The 24,056-nt window shown below is 48.8% G+C and overlaps 1 protein-coding gene across 1 annotated transcript in view; it reads right to left on the bottom strand.

The window, feature by feature from the left end:
* Window positions 1–21,334, bottom strand: part of STK24 (serine/threonine kinase 24) — a 100,394-nt gene extending 79,060 nt beyond the window's left edge. The window contains exon 1 of the mRNA XM_057707384.1: window positions 20,906–21,334. Within this exon, the coding sequence (XP_057563367.1) occupies window positions 20,906–20,947 (42 nt within the window). The 5' untranslated portion in view covers window positions 20,948–21,334. The remainder of the gene's footprint in view (window positions 1–20,905) is intronic.
* Window positions 21,335–24,056: the final 2,722 nt, after the last annotated feature.

The following is a 24,056-nucleotide window of genomic DNA, read 5'->3' as shown; positions in this document are numbered from 1 at the left end:
GACATAAAAATGCATACATACATTAGTTTTCCTGACAATAAAATACGAAAATTAACTTTTAAAACTGGTACATAACAAAGGATCCTGTGTTCCCATTACTGTTTGACCTGAAGCCTTAGCTGCCTTCTTCTGAGTCACAACTGCCAAATTACACGCAGTAGTTGTTGAAATGTGGACAACTGGCACATGGTAAATTTCAGCTACAGGCTGGATATGAAAAGATAAATCATGCATGTGTCAAGGAGCTGACCCATCTCAAGGGTTTATCCTCAAATCACACACCTGACCACATACACACATCCCTACACTCCCGCATACCACATCTTTCTCCAGGAAAAACGAATGAACCACTTAATCTACTATATGACCTCCAAAGTGCATCCTGATCTCTCAGGCAAACCCTAAGCAATAATAAGTAGACAAGCCCTGAATCATGACTCCGGGCTAGGACCACACCGGTTCCGATTCAGAGGCCCCTGCTGTTGCGAACACAACCTCACTGGTAACTCCATCCTGAGACTATAGATAACACACGCTGTGAAACACAAAGGTTTCACTGAAAAGAATTTTTTGCCACTTGAAACCATCTGAAATACAGTCAACTAACCATCAACTAAGCTTAGCAGCTTCCTCCATTAGCCTAATGCCACCCACCTCTTCCCTGCCTGCCTCTGCTCGGCATCAGCTCAGAACAGGTTGTCACACGTTACATCTCTTTAATGTAATGACCCTGACTCTTCTACAGGAATCTCACTGACTCATTTAACTCATTAATACATTTATGAACAGCGGCCAGAGCTGTAATGCTGTAGAGTCCCCCACCACAGCCAAGTTCCATCCTCCGCAAAGGGGCTTTCGTTCTAACTCATGAAGCATCACTATTAGTTGTTGCTGAGATCATTCTTCAGAGAAGATAAAAGCTTGATTCTTCTGCCCTTTTTTTTTTTGTCCTTTAAATAGGAGCAGCCTCCCTCCTATAGTTTTGTCTTCTCAAAAGACAAACCACTAGTAACCATCACGCAAGTCCAACGGTGCTTCCTAATACCATGGCCTCCCGTGAAGGTTCACAAACAGTCATCCTTTCTCAGACAAGAGAAGCCCCAGAGATCTTGGCTCAAAGGTAAAATCGCTGATTTCCAAGTCATTTTTGTAAAAGCTGTCCTGTCTCATCCTAGACGCCCAATTCTAAGTATGCAAAAGAAAACAAAACCATCGGGCTTTCCTGGTGGCGCAGTGGTTAAGAATTCGCCTGCCAATGCAGGAGACACGGGTTTGATCCCTGGTCCGGGAAGATCCCACATGCCACGCAACAATTAAGCCCGTGCTCCACACTACTTACTGAGTCTGTGCTCCAGAGCCCATGAGCCATAATTATTGAGCCCACATGCCACAACTACTGAAGCCCTCGTGCCTAGAGCCCGTGCTCTGCAGCAAGAGAAGCCACTGCAATGAGAAGTCCATGCACCACAATAAAGAGCAGCCCCCATTCACCACAACTAGAGAAAGCCAGTGCGCAGCAATGAAGATCCAATGCAGCCAATAAATAAATTAATTTTAAAAAATAAAAAGAAACCATCTATTCTGTCTACTGTGCTTCAAGTGTATTCAGCCCAATTTAAACAAACAAACAAGAAAACAAAAAATCTTCCGAATCAGGAATGAATGTCAAGCTCAGCTTTTTAAAGAGACATACAAAATGCTGTGACCAGCCTGTAAATATCAAGCCTGCCCAGGTTTCCAATCTCTCCTTATTATCTGTTCCCGAAGCAAGTCAGAAAGAAGCTAAGAAGCCACCAAGGCCACTTCAGAGTCGATCTCTGGACTCTCCAATCCATTAAGGAGACACCATCTGACTTGAAACCCCCATCATACCTCCTCTGCCTTTTTCAGCCCTTTTATCCTACTCCAAATGAAAAGCTTTCCCATACCTTCTCTTCCCCATTATCTCAGGTAGGAGGAAGGGAAGGAAACACCGTCACCTTACACATGTACACCAGTCACCCCAAACTACAGCCAATTCTAGGAACAGACCCCTTCTGCCTGGAGTGCCCTGTACCCACTAGAGGACCTTAGAGAACGGCTCAAATACACACCACATGCTGCCTCCCCCAGGAGGGCTTCCTTTCTTTCGCCCACTTTGGTTAACGTCACCCTGTACTCCCAGCATTCGCCGGCAGTCTGCCGATGCTGGGCTCTAAGCGCATTAAGGACGGCAGGCGCAGCTCGCCCCCGTGCCCAGCCCCAAGCGTGGTGCATCAAACACAGCAGACACCCACGAAGTCTCTGCTGTTGGCTGAAGAATGAGCATCATGTCTCATCAGGAGTATGAAAAGCATTTAAGTGCTGGTAGAAACTGGACTGCTTAAAGGGTCTTGGTTAGAGGTCAGTGACACTTCTGATGGAACTGCTACGAAAGAGAAGAAAAACCATCAAATGGAATTCCCAGGCTTCCCCTCAGTTCTAAATGCAAGACAGTGAACAATCCTTTGCAATCAAGGCAACCACTTGCCTTCAACATTAGTTACCCCTGGGGAATAAAATCATACAACTCTGCACTGTTTGATTTTTTTTTACAATTATTTATATACTTCTACAATATTTTAAATAAATTAAAATTTGTAATAGTTCCATTTTTTAAAAGGAATATTTACATCAGTGGAGGAGGGGCACACCATGTGGTATTTTTCCCTTCTTATAATTCCCAACAGTCTCCCACAGAACTGGAGTTATGACAAGAGACTAAGACCCTAAGGACCAAACCACGGTCAGGAACACGAGAGCCAAGCGGACAGGACCACAGGAGCTGCAAGACTGAGGACAAGGTTGGAGGCAGGAGACCCTTGGAGGCAACTCCCCTGCAGAGGCTGAGACAACCGCCCTTCCATCCCTGGGGGAGAGCTCCTCCCACTCGACCCAGCTGGGAAAGGACAGGATAAGGAAGTCAAAACAAAAAAGGGGACCTACTTAGAGAAGAAGCTGTCTCCATTTTCAGTTTGGACACTTTTAGATTTTCAACTAAGTCTCAAAATAATTGAAGGGGCAGAGAACCAAAAGGAACTGTGCAGAACAGCCCTGTTAGAATCTCCCTTGTCGGGTTCCTGGGCAGCTGCGAAGAGCCACTCACTTCCCGAGATGTAACACTGGATACGTGCACCTTGAGAGCCCCAAGTGCGTGCAGCGTTCACAGTCACACAGACACAGGCAACCGAGGCTCCACCACACTGAGACACCAGAAACTGCAGAAGCTAACGAGGAAAAAACGGCATTATAGTCACAGAAAAATATTTCAGTAGAATCAAAATCACATGGTTTGGGCTTCCCTGGTGGCGCAGTGGTTAAGCATCCGCCTGCCAATGCAGGGGACATGGGTTCGAGCCCTGGTCCGGGAAGATCCCACATGCCGCGGAGCAACTAAGCCTGTGTGCCACAACTACTGAAGCCCGCACGCCTAGAGCCCGTGCTCAACAACAAGAGAAGCCACCGAAATGAGAAGCCCAAGCACTGCAATGAAGAGCAGCCCTCTCTTGCTGCAACTACAGAAAGCCCGCACGCAGCAACCAAGACCCAACTCAGCCAATAAAATAAAAAATAAACATTCTTTAAAAATCACATCTTAAAAACACCCTCCTTGATTTTTCCGGACAGTGCAACTCTTCTGTATGATACTAGCAGGGTGGATACACGTCCTCACACGTTTATTAAAACCCACAGAAAGCACAACAGCAGTGAACCCTAACATAACCTACAGGCTCGGGTGGTGATGATGTGTCAATGGAGGTTCATCCCTAATAAAACATAAAAGCTGGTGCAAGATGTTGACAGTGACAGGCAGCAGAGAGTACCTGGGAAAATCTCTGCATCTTCTGCTCAACTCTGCTGTGAACCTAAACTGCTCTAAAAAATAGTCAATTGTTAAAAATGAGTATCTTCATTGTTCCAATTACCCACTCCCCCAAAGAGCCCATGCTTCCCCAAAACACTTCGTGCCCACGGCTCTCCACAGAACAGAATTTTTAAATGGGCCATTTCACTTTAATTAGTAAAATTACCCCTGGCTAAAACTGTAATAAAACAGTTCTGATTTAACCTGTCAAGTTTTATAAACTGACATCTCCAGATCCCCAAGTATTCTAAAACGTTGTGCCTCTTAGAGATTAAACTAAAAGTGAACCAACTAGATCAAACTCCAAAATCCTCTTCTCATTTAAAACTGGCATTTTAGGACGCATAAATTGTACAAATATTAAAGGAAGTTATTTTAATAACACAATCCCAAAACAACCCATCCCTAACAAGGCTTCCATTCTTCCTGATTGCTCTCCAGGGTGCGCCAGGCCAGGTAAGAAGCACTACGGGAAACCCAGCATCACCCATCTGGGGTAAAATGAAAGCTTGCTTGGTTTAGAGTCAACCTAGAGGCTTCTACAGCAATTTTTGCAGGTGTAACCAAAGATGTTTGAATAATATTCTTGTTAAAGGCCGCTATGCAGCTCAGAAAGCTACTTTCTGAGACACTTCAGGCATGACATTCATCAAACTACACATTAAAGAGTGTCAGGGTCAAAATTAAGCATATACTAGGTATTTGGAACTCTGACATATGATTTATCTCTAACAAAACTCCCATCACCCAAGAAACTACAAGCTGCTCTCATCTTATGGACAATCAGCTCACGAACTGCTCCAGTGGTAAGAGATTAGCCACACAGGGCCCCTCCCTCCCCACCCAGCCAGCCTGGGGCCAGGGGCGGAAATCGCGGGCACTGTGATTGCCCTGATGCCATGACAGCAGAGTTCAGAGCGGAAGGCCTCACGGTGAGTAACAGGTAAAGCGAGGCGGGGCACCCAGGTGCCTGTGAGATCTGGAACTCGGGTTCCTCCCTTTTCCATCAGCCTCCCCACGGTGCTCACACCCATTCTCATGTTGCTAACCACCTGATGACCTAAGTCATAAATTACCAGCCTTGGTCCCTAGCCTGGACTCTTCCCCTTCCTTCACCTACATTCCAGTCGTCTGAATAGAACTCCTTATCTATGTAGGTTCTTCACCATCTATGCCGACCGGTGGCCCCATGATTCACCCACACACCCAGGCCAGCTCCGCAGAGGCCATCCTAGGACGCCTCCCTCCCTCCATCACCATCAGCACCAAGCCGGCCCATCCTGCCCACGGCTCCCTCTTGAATTCCATCCAGCCACCAACGTCTCCGTCCAGTCCCGCATCAATGGTCTCCGAGCTGAGGGACCAGCCTCCACCCTCTCCAGTCCAAGCATGAAGCTGTCAAAAGAAGAACTGGTCTCATTGTGCCCCACCCAACAGGCTGAAGGCCAAACCACTCAGCATGGTCCTTGATGAGCTGGTCCCCAACTACCTCTTCAACTTAATCTCTCTTGCTCTCCTTTTTCTTTAAAGTCCAGCGAAACTGAATTCCCTGCACGTTTCCATTCTGTGCTATTAAAAAACAAACAAACAAAAACCTCTCATGCTTTTGAACATTCTATGCTATCTGGATTCCTTCTGCCTTTAAAAAAAAGAGCTCAGGCATCATTTCCCTTATTGATCTTGAAACTGTCACCTCTCGATACAATTATTCCCTCCTCTGTGCTACTCCTGTGTCTTATACTTCCTTACAGCTGCATTTATCCCAGTGAAAGGTACATTTACATATGTGCCTCTGCTCTTAGACTGTAAGCCCGCTGAACGCAGGCTTATCATTGACTTTCCTAATCCCAATGCCAGCACAGTGTCCAACACACGACAGATCCCTCTGCAGCCCTAAAACATCACTCCTGTATCATCCCATCAATTCTTCACTGCCCAGTATTCTACCTATTAGATAGCTATTTAGATCAACACACATTCTTTCTTCCTCTAAGAGAGACTGCTACATGTATGAACTAGTATAAATCCTTTCCCAACATCTAGCTAAGATCAATTTTCAAATGAAGAACAGGAATTTCCATTGAGAATTTCTCAGTGAAATGTAGCAAAAAGGGACTCACACCAGAGCTGCAGTACCAGGATGGCATTAAAGGATGGAAAACAAAGGCACTGGTGGTAACAATGCCGCCCAGCACAGTACAAGAGACCAATCTGAACTCAGAAATGCTGCACGGGACCAGTCCTGCACGAAGAAAAGGAAAGTCTTCCCGCTTCTCCAACGCTCTTATACCAACTAGCTTCCTGCCTTCAGAACCAGGAACTCAAGGCACAGTTCAGTTAGGCATTTCTAGCCTGGCCTCACGATGTAACCACCATTTATACATTTCTGCAAGAAAACGTGTGGGACTTCAAACCAAGAAACTGACAAATGAAATCTGAAGTATACTTGGGAACTGCCCATATTTTAAATTTTATTTCTGACACATGAAAAAAATCTGCTTCTTTTTGCATCAAACTATAAAAATGGTGATCATGGAAATAAGTTACAAATCAAAACATTAAAAAACCGTTTATTATTTTTTGCTTTATAACATACTATAAAGTAAATGGCCACATTGACTACATCACTACATAGTGTTTCAGCTTAAAATAGCGAAGATCTTTACAAAGTCTGACAACACGTCCTCTTTTTCTTTAATTGTACTTCTATCCAAGTTTCCCTTTCTGTGATCACTCTTTTAAGAGTTAAATAACTAAAGACAATCAGTCACACAATAAAGAAATTTTTTAATTTGAATAAAGAAAAAGCAAACCAGTTCTAGCAAAATTCAATAAAGCTATACTTTCATATTATTGCCTTGTATTTTCCTCAAGTTTTTCTATTCATTAAATATAAATGATAGGGACTTCCTAGGTGGCGAAATGGTTAAGGATCTGCCTGTCAATGCAGGGGACACGGGTTCAATTCCTGCTCCAGGAAGATGCCACATGCCACGGAGCAACTAAGCCCGTGTGCCATAACTATTGAGCCTGTGTGCCACAACTACTGAAGCCCACGCACCTAGAGCCCGTGCTCCACAACAAGAAAAGCCACGGCAATGAGCCTGCGCACCATAACGAAAAGTAGCTCCCACTTGCCCCAACTAGACAAAGCCCATGTGTAGTGACAAAGACCCAACACAGCCAATTTATATAAAAAATAATAAATAAATATATATATATGATAGAAGGGCAGCAGCACAGGTGCATACCCCTTAACCAAAATCCCCAAAGTCTCTGAAAACCCAGAGTTTTTCATAACTCTCTTGAAGGGGAGACTTAAACTGATCTGAAACCACACAGCAGGAAAGCCTGAAGTGATGCGGGGTGATTCCGAGGCCCAGTCCCCAAAGGCAGGCGCCCGTGGTCAACGCTGGCGCCACTACTGCCCGCAGACCCTCCCTCCCGTGTGCACCTTGGGCAGGAAGAAAACACGTATACACGGGACGTGTGATCTCAGTGACTACAGCCCCGTCACTCAGAACACGTGTGCTATGAAGCTGATAAAAAGCACACTTGTCCTACCTGGGGCGGGGGGGGGGGGGGGGGGGGGGTGTTCATTCACAACAGTAACTGTAAGTCACAATATCTGCACCTATTACTGTCCTGTGAAAGTCGACATCTTCTACAACTTTTCATGAAATCGAAGACTAACAAGAGACGTGCAGGATATAAAAGCTGGCTTAAAAGTAGAATATTTATGACATATGCAAAATATTCATCTCAAGAAGAATCAGGAAGAATACGATCCGGCCAGGCAGAACTCCCACCGTTCATCACCCTCAGGCCCTGCATCTGCTCCGTCCACAGCAGAGAGGCAGCCCGGGAAGGAGTGGTCTTGTTGTTCTGAATTAACGTTCACAGTAACACATGCACATACACCCAGAGTCTCTGTGGGCCCCCGTCCACACGTGGGGCCTCTGTTTAGGACACAACTCTTACGGGGGCAGGGGGCCCAGCACGAATACGTAATACCAGCTGGGTGTCTTGCTTACCGATGTAAGTGAAGCAATTACCTACAAAAACTCGCTATATAACAACAATCATGGTGCTTTCCATTAACACTGTTGTGAGAGGGGGCGGATGACTAATTTTTCTTTCTCCAAAGGCAAAAAGAAAGCAGCAAGGTAATTCCATCTAACCAGCAGAACCAAACAGGAATGTGCTTCTGGCTGGAACTCTGCGTCCTTAGGACGGGGCATGCCTTACATTAAAGAGGTGAGTCAGACACGCCACTAAAACCATCAGAAGCAAACGGCGTGAAAATGGGGGATGACATTTACCATCCGGTTCTGAATGCGAAACAACGTATGACATGACTGGAAACAGCTATATTCCAGTAGTCGGATTAGGGATGCTTTTGCTTTAAAAATAGTTTAATGGAGGACGGACTGAGGGTCTTTTTCCATTTCTGTACCCATCTTCAAAGCCCCATTTCACACTACCTTTTAAAAGACTACGTGCAGACAACGTGGCTGGGGCCGGGGCTCCAACCCTGCAGCAGACGAGCACCCGGAAGCCCTCAAAGGGGCCTTCCTGGCACACGCTCCCCGGCAGAAACTAACGGGATCGTCGCTGCCCTGATGCAAGAGGACGAACCAAGAGAGGAATTTCAAAAACAGCCTTATGTAATGGCTGTAGCTAACATATTAAGAAATAATCTATGCAACAGGCTAGGTATAAAAATATTGAGAATTTTACCATTTTAAAAACGCTCAAAAGTATTTTACATCTTAATAATTTTCAGGACATTGAGGGTTTTGTTCCTTTTCGAAATATAAAACAAACAAAAAAATTAAAACACATTTTAGATGCATACATATATGCGTATTTATTTATTTAGAGAGAAGGGTTGAGAAGGCCTCCTCTCCATCTGCTTCACATAAACAGTAATTCATCCAAGAGAAAGAAAATAGGTAGATTCCCGGGAAAACGGCTTTTCCATTAAAAACTATTTTAAACTATGTGATCACTTTAAAACATGACTCTGCTTGATGGTATGGGGAAATGGAATTCCATCCTGTAACAGCCAGGGCCACACCTTGGTGCTGCTGGCGCTAATGGCCGCAGGCCCACTGGGAAGGGTGACCTGAGACGCCCGCCACCACCAGGTGTGCAGATCCAATCACGTCCCCGCCCACTGCACAGATAAACACAGGCAGCCTGTGTCACCAGGCCAGGAAATGCAAGCAGTTTCACTTCTTATAAGCACTTCATTTTTTTCTTGAAGAAGACAATTGGGAGGAAGGCATTCTGAGTGACACAAACGGGGGTTTTTACAAACACTTCAAATTCTTTATTAACAAAGGAAAGAGAAGAGCCCAAACCTCACAACTACCTTTCCAGACACAGTCCATTCCCTAAGTCTGCTTAATATGCCATTTACCCTTTTTCCTTCTAATTTATTTTTTTTCTTATTAGTTATCTATTTTATACATATTAGTGTATATACGTCAAGCTCGAACTCCCAATTCACCCCACACGCCCCTCCCCGTCCACTTACCCTCATACTGGAAAAAGCCATACAGCGAACCGCAGAAAAATTAACCCCCCCCACACACACAGTCCCCTGTTCCCCCAAAACCATCCTCAAATAAGCAAGACCAGTACGATCAAAGTCCAGCTAATCACAGTACACTCTAATAAAAAGTGCCTAATATAGAAATACAGGTCCTTTTTTGAATTAAAAATCAGATCGACTATCTATACATAAAAGCACAGAACCTCTGCATCCCAAACATTAAAAAGACTGTTGGTCCAGAATAGCATTCTCAGTTCAGAGACTGAGTTAAATGTTAAAGCAGAACAACTACAAGAAAAGAAAATCGACTTTGCCCAGAGGAGCCCACTCATTCCTAGCTGTCCTCTCCCTCCAGCAGCAGGTGCTCCTCGCCGGCCTGCGGGCCTGGCACCGTGGGGGAGCGGCACCGTGGGGACCTTCCTCGAAGGTCTTCCTTTACAATCCAATTAAGAAAACAAAACCAACAGAACATAAATACTAAAGGCTCGCCAGGGGTTACCGGGCAAAGGAATCTGGGGCAACCCTGCAGGGCAGGCAGGGGTTGGAACGCGGCTCACAAGGAAGCTGGGTATGAACAGGAGGCCCTGAGTTCTAAGCTGAGTTTCTGTCTGGTCAGGAAGCTGCCAAAGGGTTTTAAGAGGGAGTGCCACGATGAAAAGCTTCCAGATGACCCTGGCAACGCTGCGCAAGGGCATCAGGCTCAGGGCGTCTGTCCTGGTTCCAGGTTTTCCAAGAGAACCATGAAGCCTAGTTCTGAGATGCCTTTCTTCAAAAATAATGCTCAGAAGTCAAAGACATGGAGCGCACATCTTCCTCTGCTCCCTAACAGGTGTGTAACACATGCTAACATAGTAAAGATTCTAACAAGTCTTTCAATTGAAAAGCCTATTCAATTTTCAAAGTTAGACGGGTGGTTCCAAAGTCAGTCTGAAACACACGCCCTAAGTCACAAGCACTGACTTTCCATGACTTTCCACTGAGCTGCTCTTCAAATGGGCACTGCTGTACTGTGCTCCTGGGGGGAACAACAGGGGTTTAAGGATTTTTAACTTCACAGTGCGGTGCTTCTCAAAGTGTGGTCCCTGAGGCAGCCACACACACCTGGTAACTTGTTAGAAATGCAAACTCCACCCCAGACTGTCTGTATTTTACCAAGCCCTCCAGGTGACGGATGAGGATAAACGGTGAAATCTGAAAAGCATTGTTAGATTATAGAATACTTTTTTTAGTTAATACTTCTACTTCTGCTTCTACTTCTGCACAGTTCAAAACAACGTGGGCAACACCTGCCTTCCCTCCCCAAGGGCAGCCTGAGGGCTCAGCAGAGAGAAGGGAAAGAGAACAGCGACCAGTCACCTCCCCCCACACCCACAATCCTAAATACCAGGAAGTCAATAAAAAATAACACTGCGGGACTTCCTAGGTGGCACAGTGGATAAGAACCTGCCTGCCAATGCAGGGGACACGGTTCGACCCCTGCCCCAGGAAGATACCACATGCCGCAGAGCAACTAAGCCCATGCACCACAACTATTGAGCCTGCGCTCTAGAGCCCGTGAGCCACAACTATTGAGTCCATGTGCCACAACTACTGAAGCCCACGTGCCTAGAGCCTGTGCTCTGCAACGAGAGGCCACCGCAATGAGAAGCCTGCGCACAATGAAGAGTAGCCAGCCCCCACTCGCTGCAATTAGAGAAAGCCCATGTGCAGCAACAAAGACCCAACACAGCCAATAAAATAAATTTAAAAAAAAAATAACACTGCAACATGAACAAATCTTCAAAACTCAAAAAACAAAATCATGGAAATTTTTTAAGTGCCCAAAATACCATCAGTTGCTAGCCCTGAACTGGGCTGGTCTCAGGGAAGCTGGAGGCACACTTTGGTTGTTAGGGAAACAGCAGCCACATGGCGGAGAGGGGGTGGGGGCGGGGGGCAGGATCTGAAATGCTGGGTAGGAGGCACTGGTGGAGGGAGGAAGAGAACACAAAGGCTGGCACCCAAAGCCAGGGAGTCAGGGCTCTGCTCCCAGGTGGGGAGCCTGGGTCAAGTTTCATTAAGCCTCAGTTTTCTCATCTGTAAAACTGGTCTAACAGCCCTTCCCTCGGCAGGGGCCCCAGGGTTAGCCGCGGGCAGAAGCTGCTCCTCCCTCCCTCCCTCCCTCCCTTCCCTCCGTGTACCAGGAAGCACGCAGTAAAACTCAGCTCCCGCCCTACGAGGCTCCCACTAGGGGCAGCACATTTTCATCTTCTTGACGGGCATCGACACGGGAGGCCAAAGGACCACTTACTTTTCCCACTTTCCTATGCAGACAACACAGCGAAGCAGAAGGGAAAAGCTGCCTGCCTCCCAGCAGCAACTGCTGAGGAAGCGAGCAATGCTTCGCACTCACATATCCTTTTCTTTTTAAACGACCTCTCAAGAAACGTTTGGTACAATGAATGGGCCTCAAACACAGGAAAAGAATGCTCAAACAAGACCTCTCTCCAGCAGGTTCTCAGTTCACCAGGAGTTCAGGTAGCACTTTAGCAACGATGAGTCACCAACACGGAGCTGGGTTTTAAAGCGATGCTAGGAAACTGGGCCTAAAGTAGCTGCTGTCCAATGTCCAGTCCCCAGGTTCTGGATTGCTTTTCATTTCCACTCATGTCTCACGGTACATTTCTAGCCCCACAGGTACTCTGTTCTAAGCAGGAAGCACACGTTCGAAGCCACGTGTCCACGAACGCCAGCACTGGAGGAGCAGTACCGAGCCACAAGCGGGGTCACAGGGACGCCTGCTCTTCACTCCTGAGTCCACGGCGCCTGCACCCCAGACGCGTGCAGACCTGGGTCCCCGCGGGCACCTGACCCAGCCTGGCGGTGCCGCCGCCACCCTCTCAGGAAGCCTACGTTCAATCCCAGACCGTGGCTGCACCCCCAAAATATCGGTTAACTTAAGCAAATACTTCTCCAACAAGACACCGCGGGGCGCCCCGGAAACAGTTCTGTGCCCACCGGATCCTGAGACCCAAAAATGAGAGGCAGAAAGGGAAGGTGGGGGTCAGGGAGACATGGAAAAACAAGGGTGTGTGCACACAGTCTCTTTCTTACAGAGAGAAACCAGGAGGCAAAATCACATGATGAAGAGGACAGCTGCTCAGGAATCCCTCCCCGCCCCACGGACCGGACCGGGCAGTCCTGACCTTGGAATTCAAGTTCTATTCATTCATCTATAAATTGAAGAGAGTGATTTCCAGGTAGAGGGCACGCTGAGCATGGGATCTACTTTGGTCAATCCTGAAACCCCATTAAAATCACAGTACAAAGGGGGTTTTCTCAAAAGGCTTTAAACCTCCACGTCCCAGGAGGGGAGAGAAGACCCACAGCAAGAAAATTCCAAAAGCTGGACAGTGGGTGTGGGGAGACAGGGAAGACAAGGAATGCTAAGCTCGAGGCAGGAGGCAGGGAGCGCACAGCGGGCACCCCACCCGCCTGCCGGCGCCCCAGGGGAGCAGCAGCTGCCAGTCCCGCACACGGCGTGGGACGCAGGTGGCCTGCCCGCTGCCCACAGCCTGGCGACTGCCCCGCGCCTCCCCAGGGAAGGAAACTGAAAGCATATTCTCTGCAAAGGGAAACCGAGGGTTTCAGCAGCGTGCGTGAAGCTACACGGGGCGCTGTGCCCGCCCTCAGCCCCGTCCCTCATCCAGAGCCGCAGGCGGGAGGAGGGACCGCGCGTGGAGGACCACAGCCCACGGGAGCAGCCAGAAGGCTCCGGGGAAGGCTTCTGCAGGGAGGCACGATGTATAAAAAGCGGAAAGAAACGGACATAAGCCGTTCCTCACCTCTCGTGCCCATGAGGAACACCTACATGACTGCAGTTAGAAAAGCCCCAGTCAGGTTCAGACTTCCAACCAGCTTGGGGGTCCCCCACTCTGAAATACGAGTGGTCGACTCTACCACAAAAAACAGAGACCGAAGCCGGGGCGGGGGGGGGGGGGGGGGGGGGGGCGGGGGTGTGCAGATGGGCAGTGGAAGAAGAGAATCTATCCTGAGGGAAAAAACAACATAACTACAATTAGCAAACTCAGGGAGATAAGAGCAGATAATTCAACTGAAACAAGAAAGCAACAACATTCAGAGAATCAAAAAGAGCCCTCCAAATTTAAAAAACGACAGCAGAAATGAAATATTCCTTGGAAGAGCTGGAAGATAAAGTTGAGACAATCTCCCAGAAAGCCAAGCAAAAAAGACAAAGAGATGGAAAACAGGTTTCAAAGGGTAAGAATATCTGAGAACCAGTCCAGAAGGGCTAGCATCCAAATAACAAAGAATTTAAGAGAGAACACAGGAAATAGAAGGGGAGCGGGAATCAAAGAAACAATTCAACAAAAAGACCTAAGGTACCTGATTAAAAGGGCCTATAAAGTACCTGCCACAAAAAAAAATAAAAGACCTACATCAAGACATAATGATGAAACTTCAGGTCACAAAGAAAAAATTCAGATCCTATGAAACTGAGGAAAAATGAAACAGCCTGCACACACAGACGCTGGCATCGGTGTGGCACTGCATCCCTCAGCAGCGGCACTGGACGCTCAAACACCGTGGAGACGCCGTCACAATTCTGGAGGAAACAATTTCCACCCCATCACTAAATACCATGCCAAAATACCCATTGAGGGGAAAGGCAAAAATAAGAAATTTGCAGGTGTTGAAGACCTCAAAAAAATCTATCTCCCATGCACCCTATTCCAGGAAGGCCACTACAAGACATGTTTCACCAACACAGCGGTGGAAACCAAGAAAGATGACAAGAGACACAGAAAACAAGCCATCCCAAGAGAGCAGCACAAGGAATCCCGAGGATGAAGGCAAAGACGACAGCGGACAGCGAAGGGAATGCCAGCGGTACAGAGTCTCCAGAGAAGCGTAACAGACAGGTAACCTGTAAGCTCCACCTGAACTTCCCAAGAGAAGGTCTCAATAACTGGTGTGGGTTTGAAGTTGAACAAGTTGAAATGTTTATGAGCTTCCTGCCTACCCCCCCCCCCCAACCGGGGCAAATCATATGGTGAGACCCAACCCCCAATATGATGGAGGTGATTAGGTCATGAAGGTGGAGACTTCAGGATTGGTGCCCTTATAAGGAGACCCCCAGAGCACCTCCTGGCCCCTTTGCCCTGTAAGGACACAGCCAGAAGCAGGCCCTCAAGAGATGCCAAATCTGCCAGAGCCTTGATCTTGGGCTTTCCAGCATTCAAACCTGTGAAAAATGTTTGTTGTTCAAGCGACTCAGTCTACAGTATTTTTAACAGCAGCCCAAACAGAAGGACAATTACATTTCCAAACAACTTCCAAACAAGATTTGAAAAGTAATCCTGGTTTACTAATGGCTGGCTGTGCTTCATTTCCACAGCCACATTAATGCATACAGGAATCTAACCAAAGTTACAATGTAACCGCATTGGGCACAGGGAGGGGAGGGACCAGGGAGCCAAGGAAGCAGGGGCAGGAACTAAATCATCTTCTTCAGGGTCCAAAGTCTACAGATAATGCCTGAAACTGGGGGGAAAAGCTGCAGGAATTTTTAAATGCTCTTTGTGAACAAAGCACTAACGACAACAACTGCCAGCAAAGAGCCATGGAAGGGGCTGCCTTTCTCCCAACAACCCTATCATGTGCACAGCATAACTTGTCAAATAAAAACGAAACAAAAATCCTAAGTAATTAATATAAGACAGAAGAGTTGGACCTATACAGCCCTTTCAAATAGTAGGGCCAGAAAAGTCTTTTTAAAAACAGGAAGAGACTTAGTGGGAAGATAAACACTGGCTATGTACTTGGTAAGTATTAATATAAAACCCAAAAAAGGTCCCACAATGTATTCAGATACCACCAGGGCTCCTCCTACTGAGACCCTCCTGAAAGTATAATGGAAGGTCTGTAAGTGGACAGTGCCTCCCGGGGGGGGGGGCACCAAGTGCCTTTGTAACCCACAACCAGGATGCTTTATACTTTCTCCCAAGCAAAGGCACATCTCCTCTTATTTTCCCTCCTCTAAATCTTGGAAACCAGGGAGTCATTTAGGATCAGGAAACTCTGCATCCAACCTAGGAACCGGGTGCTGTAACAGCCCTGTTTTTCTCCTGCGCGAAGCATTTTTGGCACTTAGAGTCTGAAAGGTATTGCACTGCAAAAACACGAGTTACGGCAGGAAAATGGCCAGTCCGATGACAGTGTCTGACTCTGGGTGGCAATCGAGGGGTGACAGAGTCAACATCTATTTCCTGCACTCACGCCGCCACAAGATTCCATCAGTGCTAGCAATGCTGAGCCCAAGCGCGAAAAAAGCCACAGCACGACCGGCTGGGTGCGGTCCACTTCCTGCAGGTACGCAGTTTTCAAGCAGGCAACTCTGAAGCACTGGGAGAAATCACCCAAATAGAGAGCGAAGTGGCCCAAAGATCCGCAGGCAGGACTGAAGCAGCATCTACCAACCAGCTCGTTTCCTCAGACACTCCTCACACCGCATCTTGTATCAAAGTCCTAGAAAAATACTGTTCAACTGAAGAGCTGTGTCAACCTGCATCAAATAAGTAAGCTCTGCTCCGCACACCAGAACAGTAACTCAAAGATGCCCACAAAAATTACAGAAAGGAACAAGAAAGCAACGACGGCGGCTGCCCCGTCCCGGGAACGACCCTCCGCCAGGACAATGTGCTACGTGAGCGAGCGGCCTGGAAAAACCTAACCGGACCAATTTCTACTTGAAGGTCACTGCTTCTATGTGAAACACTATCAAGAACGTTCCCTGATACGGGATTAGAACCAAAATGTCCTGGTCTCCTCCAAGTTGTTTTCTTTTTTTAATCTTCTGAAAACCCTCCCCCTCAAAAACTGACTTCAAGCAAAACAAGTCCTTATCATTGTTAAGTTCTGGTGATAGAGAAGAGGGAATATGAAGTCTTCAAATGGGTATTTAAAAAACAAAACTTAAAAATAGGCTACTGACAGTAACAGAGACTGTGGCTCTATTCTCGTCATAGCACAGAACATGCAAAAAGGTCAAAAGCAAGGGGCATGGAGGAGGGTAATAAAGACTATGAAACGGTGACTAGGTTCACACTACAAGGTTGGAGGCAACCTTGCTAAAAGGTCCACCGGGGCTGCCTGCGGACCCAGAGGCTTCCGCCACTCAACCTCCTCCTCTCACTATCCTGGGGGCTCCCTCAGAGCCACCACCGCCTTCCCAGCGGCACCCAGCGATCCCAGCATCCTTCCACCGTCTCCCACCACGTGCGCGGAGGAAGCAGGGTTCCCACAGTGCGCGGCCCCCTCCCCGGCCGCCACCCCTCCAGCTCCAGCTCCGGGGTCCCGGCTAGGCGCCGCAAGCCTCCTCTCCCATCCCGCACCCCATTCATCTGAACCTCCTTGTGGAGAGCACCCCAATCGGCCCTCGCAAGGCTGCTGACTTCCTGAGGACCGGCGAGAAGGAGGCTCTGACTACGCCCAACGCAGCCGCTGGGGCCACGTGAACGTGGCTCCCCATCCAGTCAACGCTGGACCACATCCTACGGGTCAGCCTTCCCCTCAAGGTGCCTTCAGGGCCTGCACCTCACAAATACCCTGAACATCCACACGCTCACGCTGACCCTTTCCCAGGGTGCAAATGTTAAGGCGCAGAACGTGGGGAGGCCTCTTCCATGGGAACAGGAAAAAACTACGGAGACCGGACCGAAGAAGGAAAAAATTACGAGAGCACTTAAGGCACAATTAGATGCAGCTGTCCTTCTGTTCGTCTCTGCTTCCCAGATTTCCAGAGAACACAGGTTTCCCCAGGGTAAGCAAGACATCGGAGAAAAGTTCCCCACTCACCCAAACTGGCCGTTAAACATTTCCCGCTCTCCCCACACAGAGAGGCGTTCTCACCAAAGGTTTCTGCAAGCAGCCAGAGAGACCAAAGGATGAGGTTAACAAGTAGAGGCTTTACGTTTTCCAGCTATTCCTGTAAACAGCCTGTACCTTCAAATATAAAAATATCTTACAGGTATGACATCCTCAAAACATGCTAAACTACCTCTGGCCCTGCCACACGTGCTACATATCAAATTAGTATATTTTAGTCAGCTGTGAAATCAATTTAGTTTTGCAACGACTTTTTTCCTTTTTTTCTTTTCAACAAGATGCATCACACAACAGGACATCACAAGTAGTGAGGATTAGGGCTGCCTTCTGAAACTTTTACTTCCAGGTCTTCATGTAAAATATATTTCTTACATGGCTCACAGTCCAGAAAAGGTTTAAAGTGACTGATAAAATTAAGTTACAGAAATTTATAAGCCTAAATCTAATTCTTTTTAAATTACAACTCATGCAACTAAAAGCTGATCAGTGCTGCTGCCTCCAGCTGAAGCTTGCTTCTCTTTGAATTAAATTGAGAGAAGCAACAAATGCTCAATGAAGGACAGGGAGTAGTTAAATCCACAACTCAACGTAATTTCTTTATGTTTATTCGTAGTTATTACATTCGTTCATGATTTCTATTTGTCCCCCATGCTAAGATTTAAAAAAAAAAAAGGAAAGGCCCCAGCAACCCTCATGGAACAGTTATTAAAAAGGGTAACTCATTCAGATTTACAGTCATCAACCCCTCACCAAACACCTGGCACAACAGCGTTCAATAACGGTTGCTGACTGAACAAATAAAATATCAATCTCGTACTTTAACTTCTTCTGCAAACCGAAGTTGGAATGAAATAAACATCCCTTTTTGCTAAAGTAATAACAAAGCAATAATACAGCATGGTGAGTAGGAGTATGGTCTGGAAGGCAGGAAAGACCTAGTTTCCAATCACAACTCTGCCCCATACAGCTCTCTCTCACCTTGGTCAGTTCAATTAGTCTCTGCTGGTTTCCACATCTAGAAAATGGCATAAATTACCCCTAGGCCTCAAGCAGTACCCATGAGAATCAAGAAGTATAAAAGTGATCTGCAAGACAGTGAAAAATGATGTTTTTACTGAAATGATTCTTTCATTCAGTTTTATTTTTTAAGCATCTTTGCCTAGGCTGCCTGAATTCACTCTGCTGTCTTTCTGAAAATTTTAAGCCAACTCCTTATGAATCCCGGTCAGGAGATGCAAGAGGGAAAAAGGGAGGTTGTGGGATATAACAGGACAGGGCACAGAAGGGTTAGTACTTCTTTCCTCCTCTTTTATTCTGGAAAGCAGTCCGAGGCAAGTGTGCCTTTAATTTAATCCCCAACAACAACACTGAGGAAGGCCTCCCTGGGAAGTAGCAGCTGCCGATTCAAAGTAGAAAATAAATGTGCCGGCTGTTTGTCTTTTGGAGTGGAAGGGAGAGGGAAGAAATGTTCTTCCCCAAAAGGCACACTAAAAACAATCACCATACAGTGTGCAGATGCACTTAAATACAGGCATGACTCTGTCAGAAGCCACCTTCATGCCCCTAAAACTGTAACAGCTGAAAATTTGGTTGTCCCAAGCAATAAAAATTTAACAGCCTTTACACTGAGAAAGCAAAATGAAAACAGTTCCCTTGTAACACTACCTGGGAAATACACTTGGGAGGCAAAGTTATTAAATAAACGTACCTTCTTTTCCCAAGATTTAAGAATTCTGGCCCACATTCTTGAAGAAAAACATTAAAAGGTGAGGACAAAAAAAAAGTTGAGACTAGATACCACCAGGTGACCACCTGATACTGGCGGCTTTAAATACCTTTTTAAACTGATTCGCTTTCCACAAAAGCTGAATACCTCCACGGTAAACTCTAAGTGAGGCATGTGTGCTAGATTACAACCTGATTAACAGCATAAGAGTCTGTCTAAAGAAAGTACTGAGCAAATGTATTTTTTTTAATCATTACAAAAGGTCCTTCTTGCTTTACTGGTCAGAAATAATTTTTTACCCAGTTTACCCTGCCTTCCCGTCTCTAAATTCAAACCAAACCAAAGCAGAACTTTTTAGGAAATACCAAGAAACCACATCTGATTTTTACCTAGCGGTCAGCGGACGCTTAGGTTTTAAATGCGTGTTGAGTTTAACAGCTCTATACATGAGAGTCAAAGACAGTTTTTTTCAAGCACAATCAAGCTATTAATGTTAACTGTTACTCCTTTTTTTTTTTTTTTAAGGCTAAAATTCTGGTAACTTTGTGTTTCTATTTTTCTAGATATCAAACCTGAACAATGAAACCGACTTTTCTTTTTCGGATTTAGAGAGTGAGAGAGAAATGATCCTCTCTCCAAGGAGGGGGCAGATTGCTGGCTCCTACGGAGTCCAGGTCCGAATACTGCACTTCTCAGCCCTCAAGAGTGAGGAGGGAGGAAAAAAAGAAAATGAGCCCGCAGAAAAAGGCTGTAAGAAAAATAATCCGCTGGGATACTTGTGTTTGTTTTCTAAAAGCTCATCTGTCCCCTCGCTCGGCTCACCCCGGAGAGCAAAACTTATAGCACAGTCCCTAATCGTACCGTGAGATTTTTAATCCCAAACACTGTGCCACCATTTCCGCGCTTACAAACACTACAAATTAGCCCAGGATGGCGGTTTTGTTTTTCAAAGGGCTAAAACCAGTCCGCGATGGCGAAACACTTTAATGCATCCACGTAACTTTGCAATTCAACTTCTCCGCCCGCCCCCACTCCAAAAAAAAGTCACTGGGAGGCCAAGAGGCCACAAAGTAGCAACGGAGAGGTTTCCTGGGAAGGAAAACTGGATCCAATCACGTCTCCAAGCCCAAAGCCCCGGAGTCGCGGGGTCCACGCTCGAGCGCACGCAGCCCCGTTGCGCCCCTCTTCCCCAAGGGTCACAGGCTCGCACCCTGCCCGCAGTCCGCCCCGAGAGGAGACGCGCGCAGCAGACGCGCTGGAAGCGGAGCTGGCGGTTCCACCTTCCTCCGCCCCGCCCTGCCTCCTCCGCCGCCCGGGACGAGCCGGGGCCCCCCTCCCGCCCCTCAACTTTACCGCCCCCTCGCCGGGGGCAGGAGGGCACCGAGGCCTCCCCCGCCCCCCGCCGGGGCCCCGACAGCGAGCCGGGCCTCCAAGGGCATTTCTCCACATCACTTCTCCCCGGGGGTGGGCCGGCGCGGGGCCTGCGGCTCGGGAGGCCCCGGGAGGAGAGGGGAAGCGAGGAGGACGAAGCAGTCTGCACCCCCACATCTCACCCACCCCCCACCCCCCGACCACCGCGACGCCCGGCCGCCGAGGGCCGCCTCTGCGCCGCGGCTCCCAGGTCCCTGCGCACCCGCCTCCCCAACCCCCCCCCCACCCCCGAGACCCGGGCCGCGGGGCCGTGCAGGGCGCCCCGGGGGCTACGAGCGCGGCGCGGGAGGCCGGCGCGACCCCGGAAGGGGCAGCGTGGGAGGGGGGCGGGGGGGGCCGTGTTTACACCGCCAAGTTCCCCGCTTCCGCCCCGCGCCGCGCATCCCTCCCTCCGCTCGGCAGCCCGGTCCCTGCCTACCTGCATGCCGGGCAGGCCCGACTGCACCGGGGAGTGAGCCATGGCGGTCAGGACGGCCGCTTCTTGGGACGGGACGGCCGGGCCGCGGCGATCCGCGCGGGCGACGAGGCCCGCGGGCCGCGCGCAGCCCTCGGGCGGCGGGGGGGGCGGCCGGCCAAGCCCGAGTGCGGCTGCGGCGGGGCCGGCCGGAGCCCGAGGCCACCCCAGCCCCCGCGGGTCCCGGGCCGGGCGGCGGGCTCAGGGGCGCGCGGCGGGCCTCGTCTCCATGCACCGCGCCGGGGAGGGACCAGGAGGAGCGCGGGGCCTCCCCGCAGGCGGCCGCCGCTACCGCTACTGCCGCTGCCGGGCCGGAACCCGGCGGCCTGGTCCCGCGCGCTGGCCGCCTGGAGCCGGAGTGGGCGCGCACCGCCGGCCGAGCCCGCGAGCGCCGAGCGCCGAGCGCGCCCCGCCCCGGCCCCGGCCCCGGCCCGGCCCCCGCGCCCGCCCCCGCGGCCCGGCCGGGGACCCCGCCCCGCGCTTCCGGGAGGGGGAGGGGGAGGGGAAGGAGGCTCGCGGCCGCCGGGCGCCCTAGGCCGCAGCCGCCGCAGCCGCCTGCGCCGCCGCCTGCCGCGCCGGGTGGGGGTCCGCGGGTCTCCCGCGGGCGGCACCCCCTCCCAGCCGACGGGGCGGAGCGCGGAGGAGGACGCGCGGGCGCGGTCGGACAGGGGGCCTCCGTTGGGCGGCCCCCCGGCGAGTGGGGCGCGGGGACCGGTAGTAGCCGGGGTTGGACCACGTGTCCACCCCGCCCCCCAGGCCCGGGCTGCTCGGGCGCCCAGAGGGTCTGGGCGGCGAGGGCGCGGGGAGCGCCAACCCTTACCCTGCCGTCTCCCTTCTGCCCTCCACGCAAGCCCACCCGTCTCCACTTGGCCCCTGGGCAACGGGCTCCAGGCGACCTCCCCGAGGGCAGAGCCTGGGGCCGGGGGACCTCGGGAGGGAGAGTACCCAGCGGGGTCTCAGCCAGTGGCCGGTTCACAACTACCAGGGCGGAGCTTCTTCGGTGTCTGGGTGAAGTTTGCAACCAACCCAAGGAGGAAACTTGGGAGGGGAGAGGCCGAGAGCTGTTAATTCCCGGTGCTTTGGCTTCTTGAAAACACCCCGCTGGGAATGCTCAGAGCTGTAAACTTAGCTAAAAAGTGAGGGGGCTGAACCCCACCATCTCTGGGCTCCGGACCAAGGCGGGGGCGTACACCCACGAGAAGGAAAAACGGGGGAGGGAGGGGCAAGGAGGAAGGGAGGACAATGGAAGGAAACCGTGTCTAGACTTTCCCCTGGCCCTCTCCCGCTCTTTCGGCTGTCTCCACCTTTTAGTCACCTCTCCTCCAGCTGCAGAGGAAAGAAATAAGAAGGAATGAGTCAATGCTGCCTCCAGAAAGTGGTATTTTATTTACAACAAACAGTGGCAGCCACTGAAGTGAACTGCTGCATCCCAGTTTGCTAGGACCCTGGCATCTCATTCATGCCCATAAATGCCCACGTGGCATCACGGCTGGGCGAGGCTGGACATACAAAAAATGAGCCCCTGAGAGTTCACAGACTATTGGAAGAAACTAAAAAGTCCTCCACCCTAGTAAGGAATGTTTATTCTCTGAAATGTCACTGTAATGAGTTCCTTTGTGCCCTCTGGATCAGACAAGAAGTGAGGTGCCACAGCGTAATCCCTGCTTTCCCTTTTGGAAATATGCGTGGTTTTCCTCAGCATCCTCCAGGATACTTTCAGATACCTTCGTGGTTGTTACTGGGCCACTGTCTTCACTGAGTCCTGAAGCCCTGCCGCTCCCAAGTACTATGAAGAGAATATGGCAAATGCAAAGTTAAGAAAAGCGTGAACTCTGGTACTTAGGAGCTCACCAGCTTGTGTAAATTTTGTGTACCAAGTACACAAAAACATGGGTACATAAAGAGATGGATGGCAAATCAGGCAAAAGCATGAATATTAAAAATGTTCATCATCTCCAACCCAGGAATTTTACTTACAGTAACATATCCTAAGGGAACAACCAAGAAGTACAGAAGAATGCATATAAAAAGATGCGATGCAGTGATATTTATGATCATGGGAAAACTGGGAACAGATTAAAAGTCTAACAGAGACTGTTACTTAAATGATAATATATTCATACAGTCATTTAAAATGATGTACTTCAATATTTAGTAACATGGAAAAATATTTTCATTATTGTTAAGGAAATGCAGGATACAAAGCAGTATGTATAGTCTGATCTCAAGCTACTTCATATATATGATGTTATATTTAAATATATATCACTTACATATATATAATTTTATGTATAAATATATAAATAGAGAAAAACCTGGAAGAATCTATATATACACCAAGAATTAACAGTGATGATTTTTTTTAGTCAGCAGTCAACCAATAGAGACCATCATGCTAAGAAGTCTCTCCTTAGGGTCAGCCATCAGGCCAATAACATGGCAGCGAGAAGAGGAAGAAACAGGACAAGTGGACAGAAATGTCTGGACACTGATCTAAGGCAGTGCCAAAGGAAACTCACAGAACCCTTGGGCCCACTTTACAGTGGGCTAATTTCCAACAAATGAGCCACGGGGGCACTGAACTATAATAATCTGGGCATAAAAAGTGTTCAGAAGCCAATTTTGTATCCAGAGGCCAGTGAGGCTAAGCACATGTAGGTTATAATAGGATGGGATTTATCTGGACACAGTGACTTGCATTTATTATCTGGTCTGTTTCCCTATACCCTTGTTTATCTCCTCACCACGACTAAACTTCATTTCCTCCTTTGACCATATTTATATAATTGAGCAGCATTCTCCTTGAAAGAGAAGAGAGAAACAAAATAGGAGCTACTGGTTCCGCTCAGTCATATGCAGACATTACACAGTATGGCCTGGATAGTAGCCCTCTCCCTTTGTTTCAACAGAACAGAGATGATTGACAGGACCTGAGCCAATGCTGAGATCCTGCCCAATTGTTCATTGCACTCATTCAGATATTAACACAATTTTTGAATGCCAGTTTACATCAGACGTGGACTTCAGTGTTGGGCATATAAACAACTGGGTCGTCACGTGCCTCATCCCATCCTGGTGACATGGTCTCCCGGAATCCTAACTTCAGAATCTTACA

This window comes from Hippopotamus amphibius, chromosome 14, assembly GCF_030028045.1.
Source record: "Hippopotamus amphibius kiboko isolate mHipAmp2 chromosome 14, mHipAmp2.hap2, whole genome shotgun sequence".
NCBI lineage: Eukaryota > Metazoa > Chordata > Mammalia > Artiodactyla > Hippopotamidae > Hippopotamus > Hippopotamus amphibius.
The sequence above is the reverse complement of the archived record's forward strand: the minus strand, read 5'-3'. Positions and strand labels throughout refer to the sequence as shown.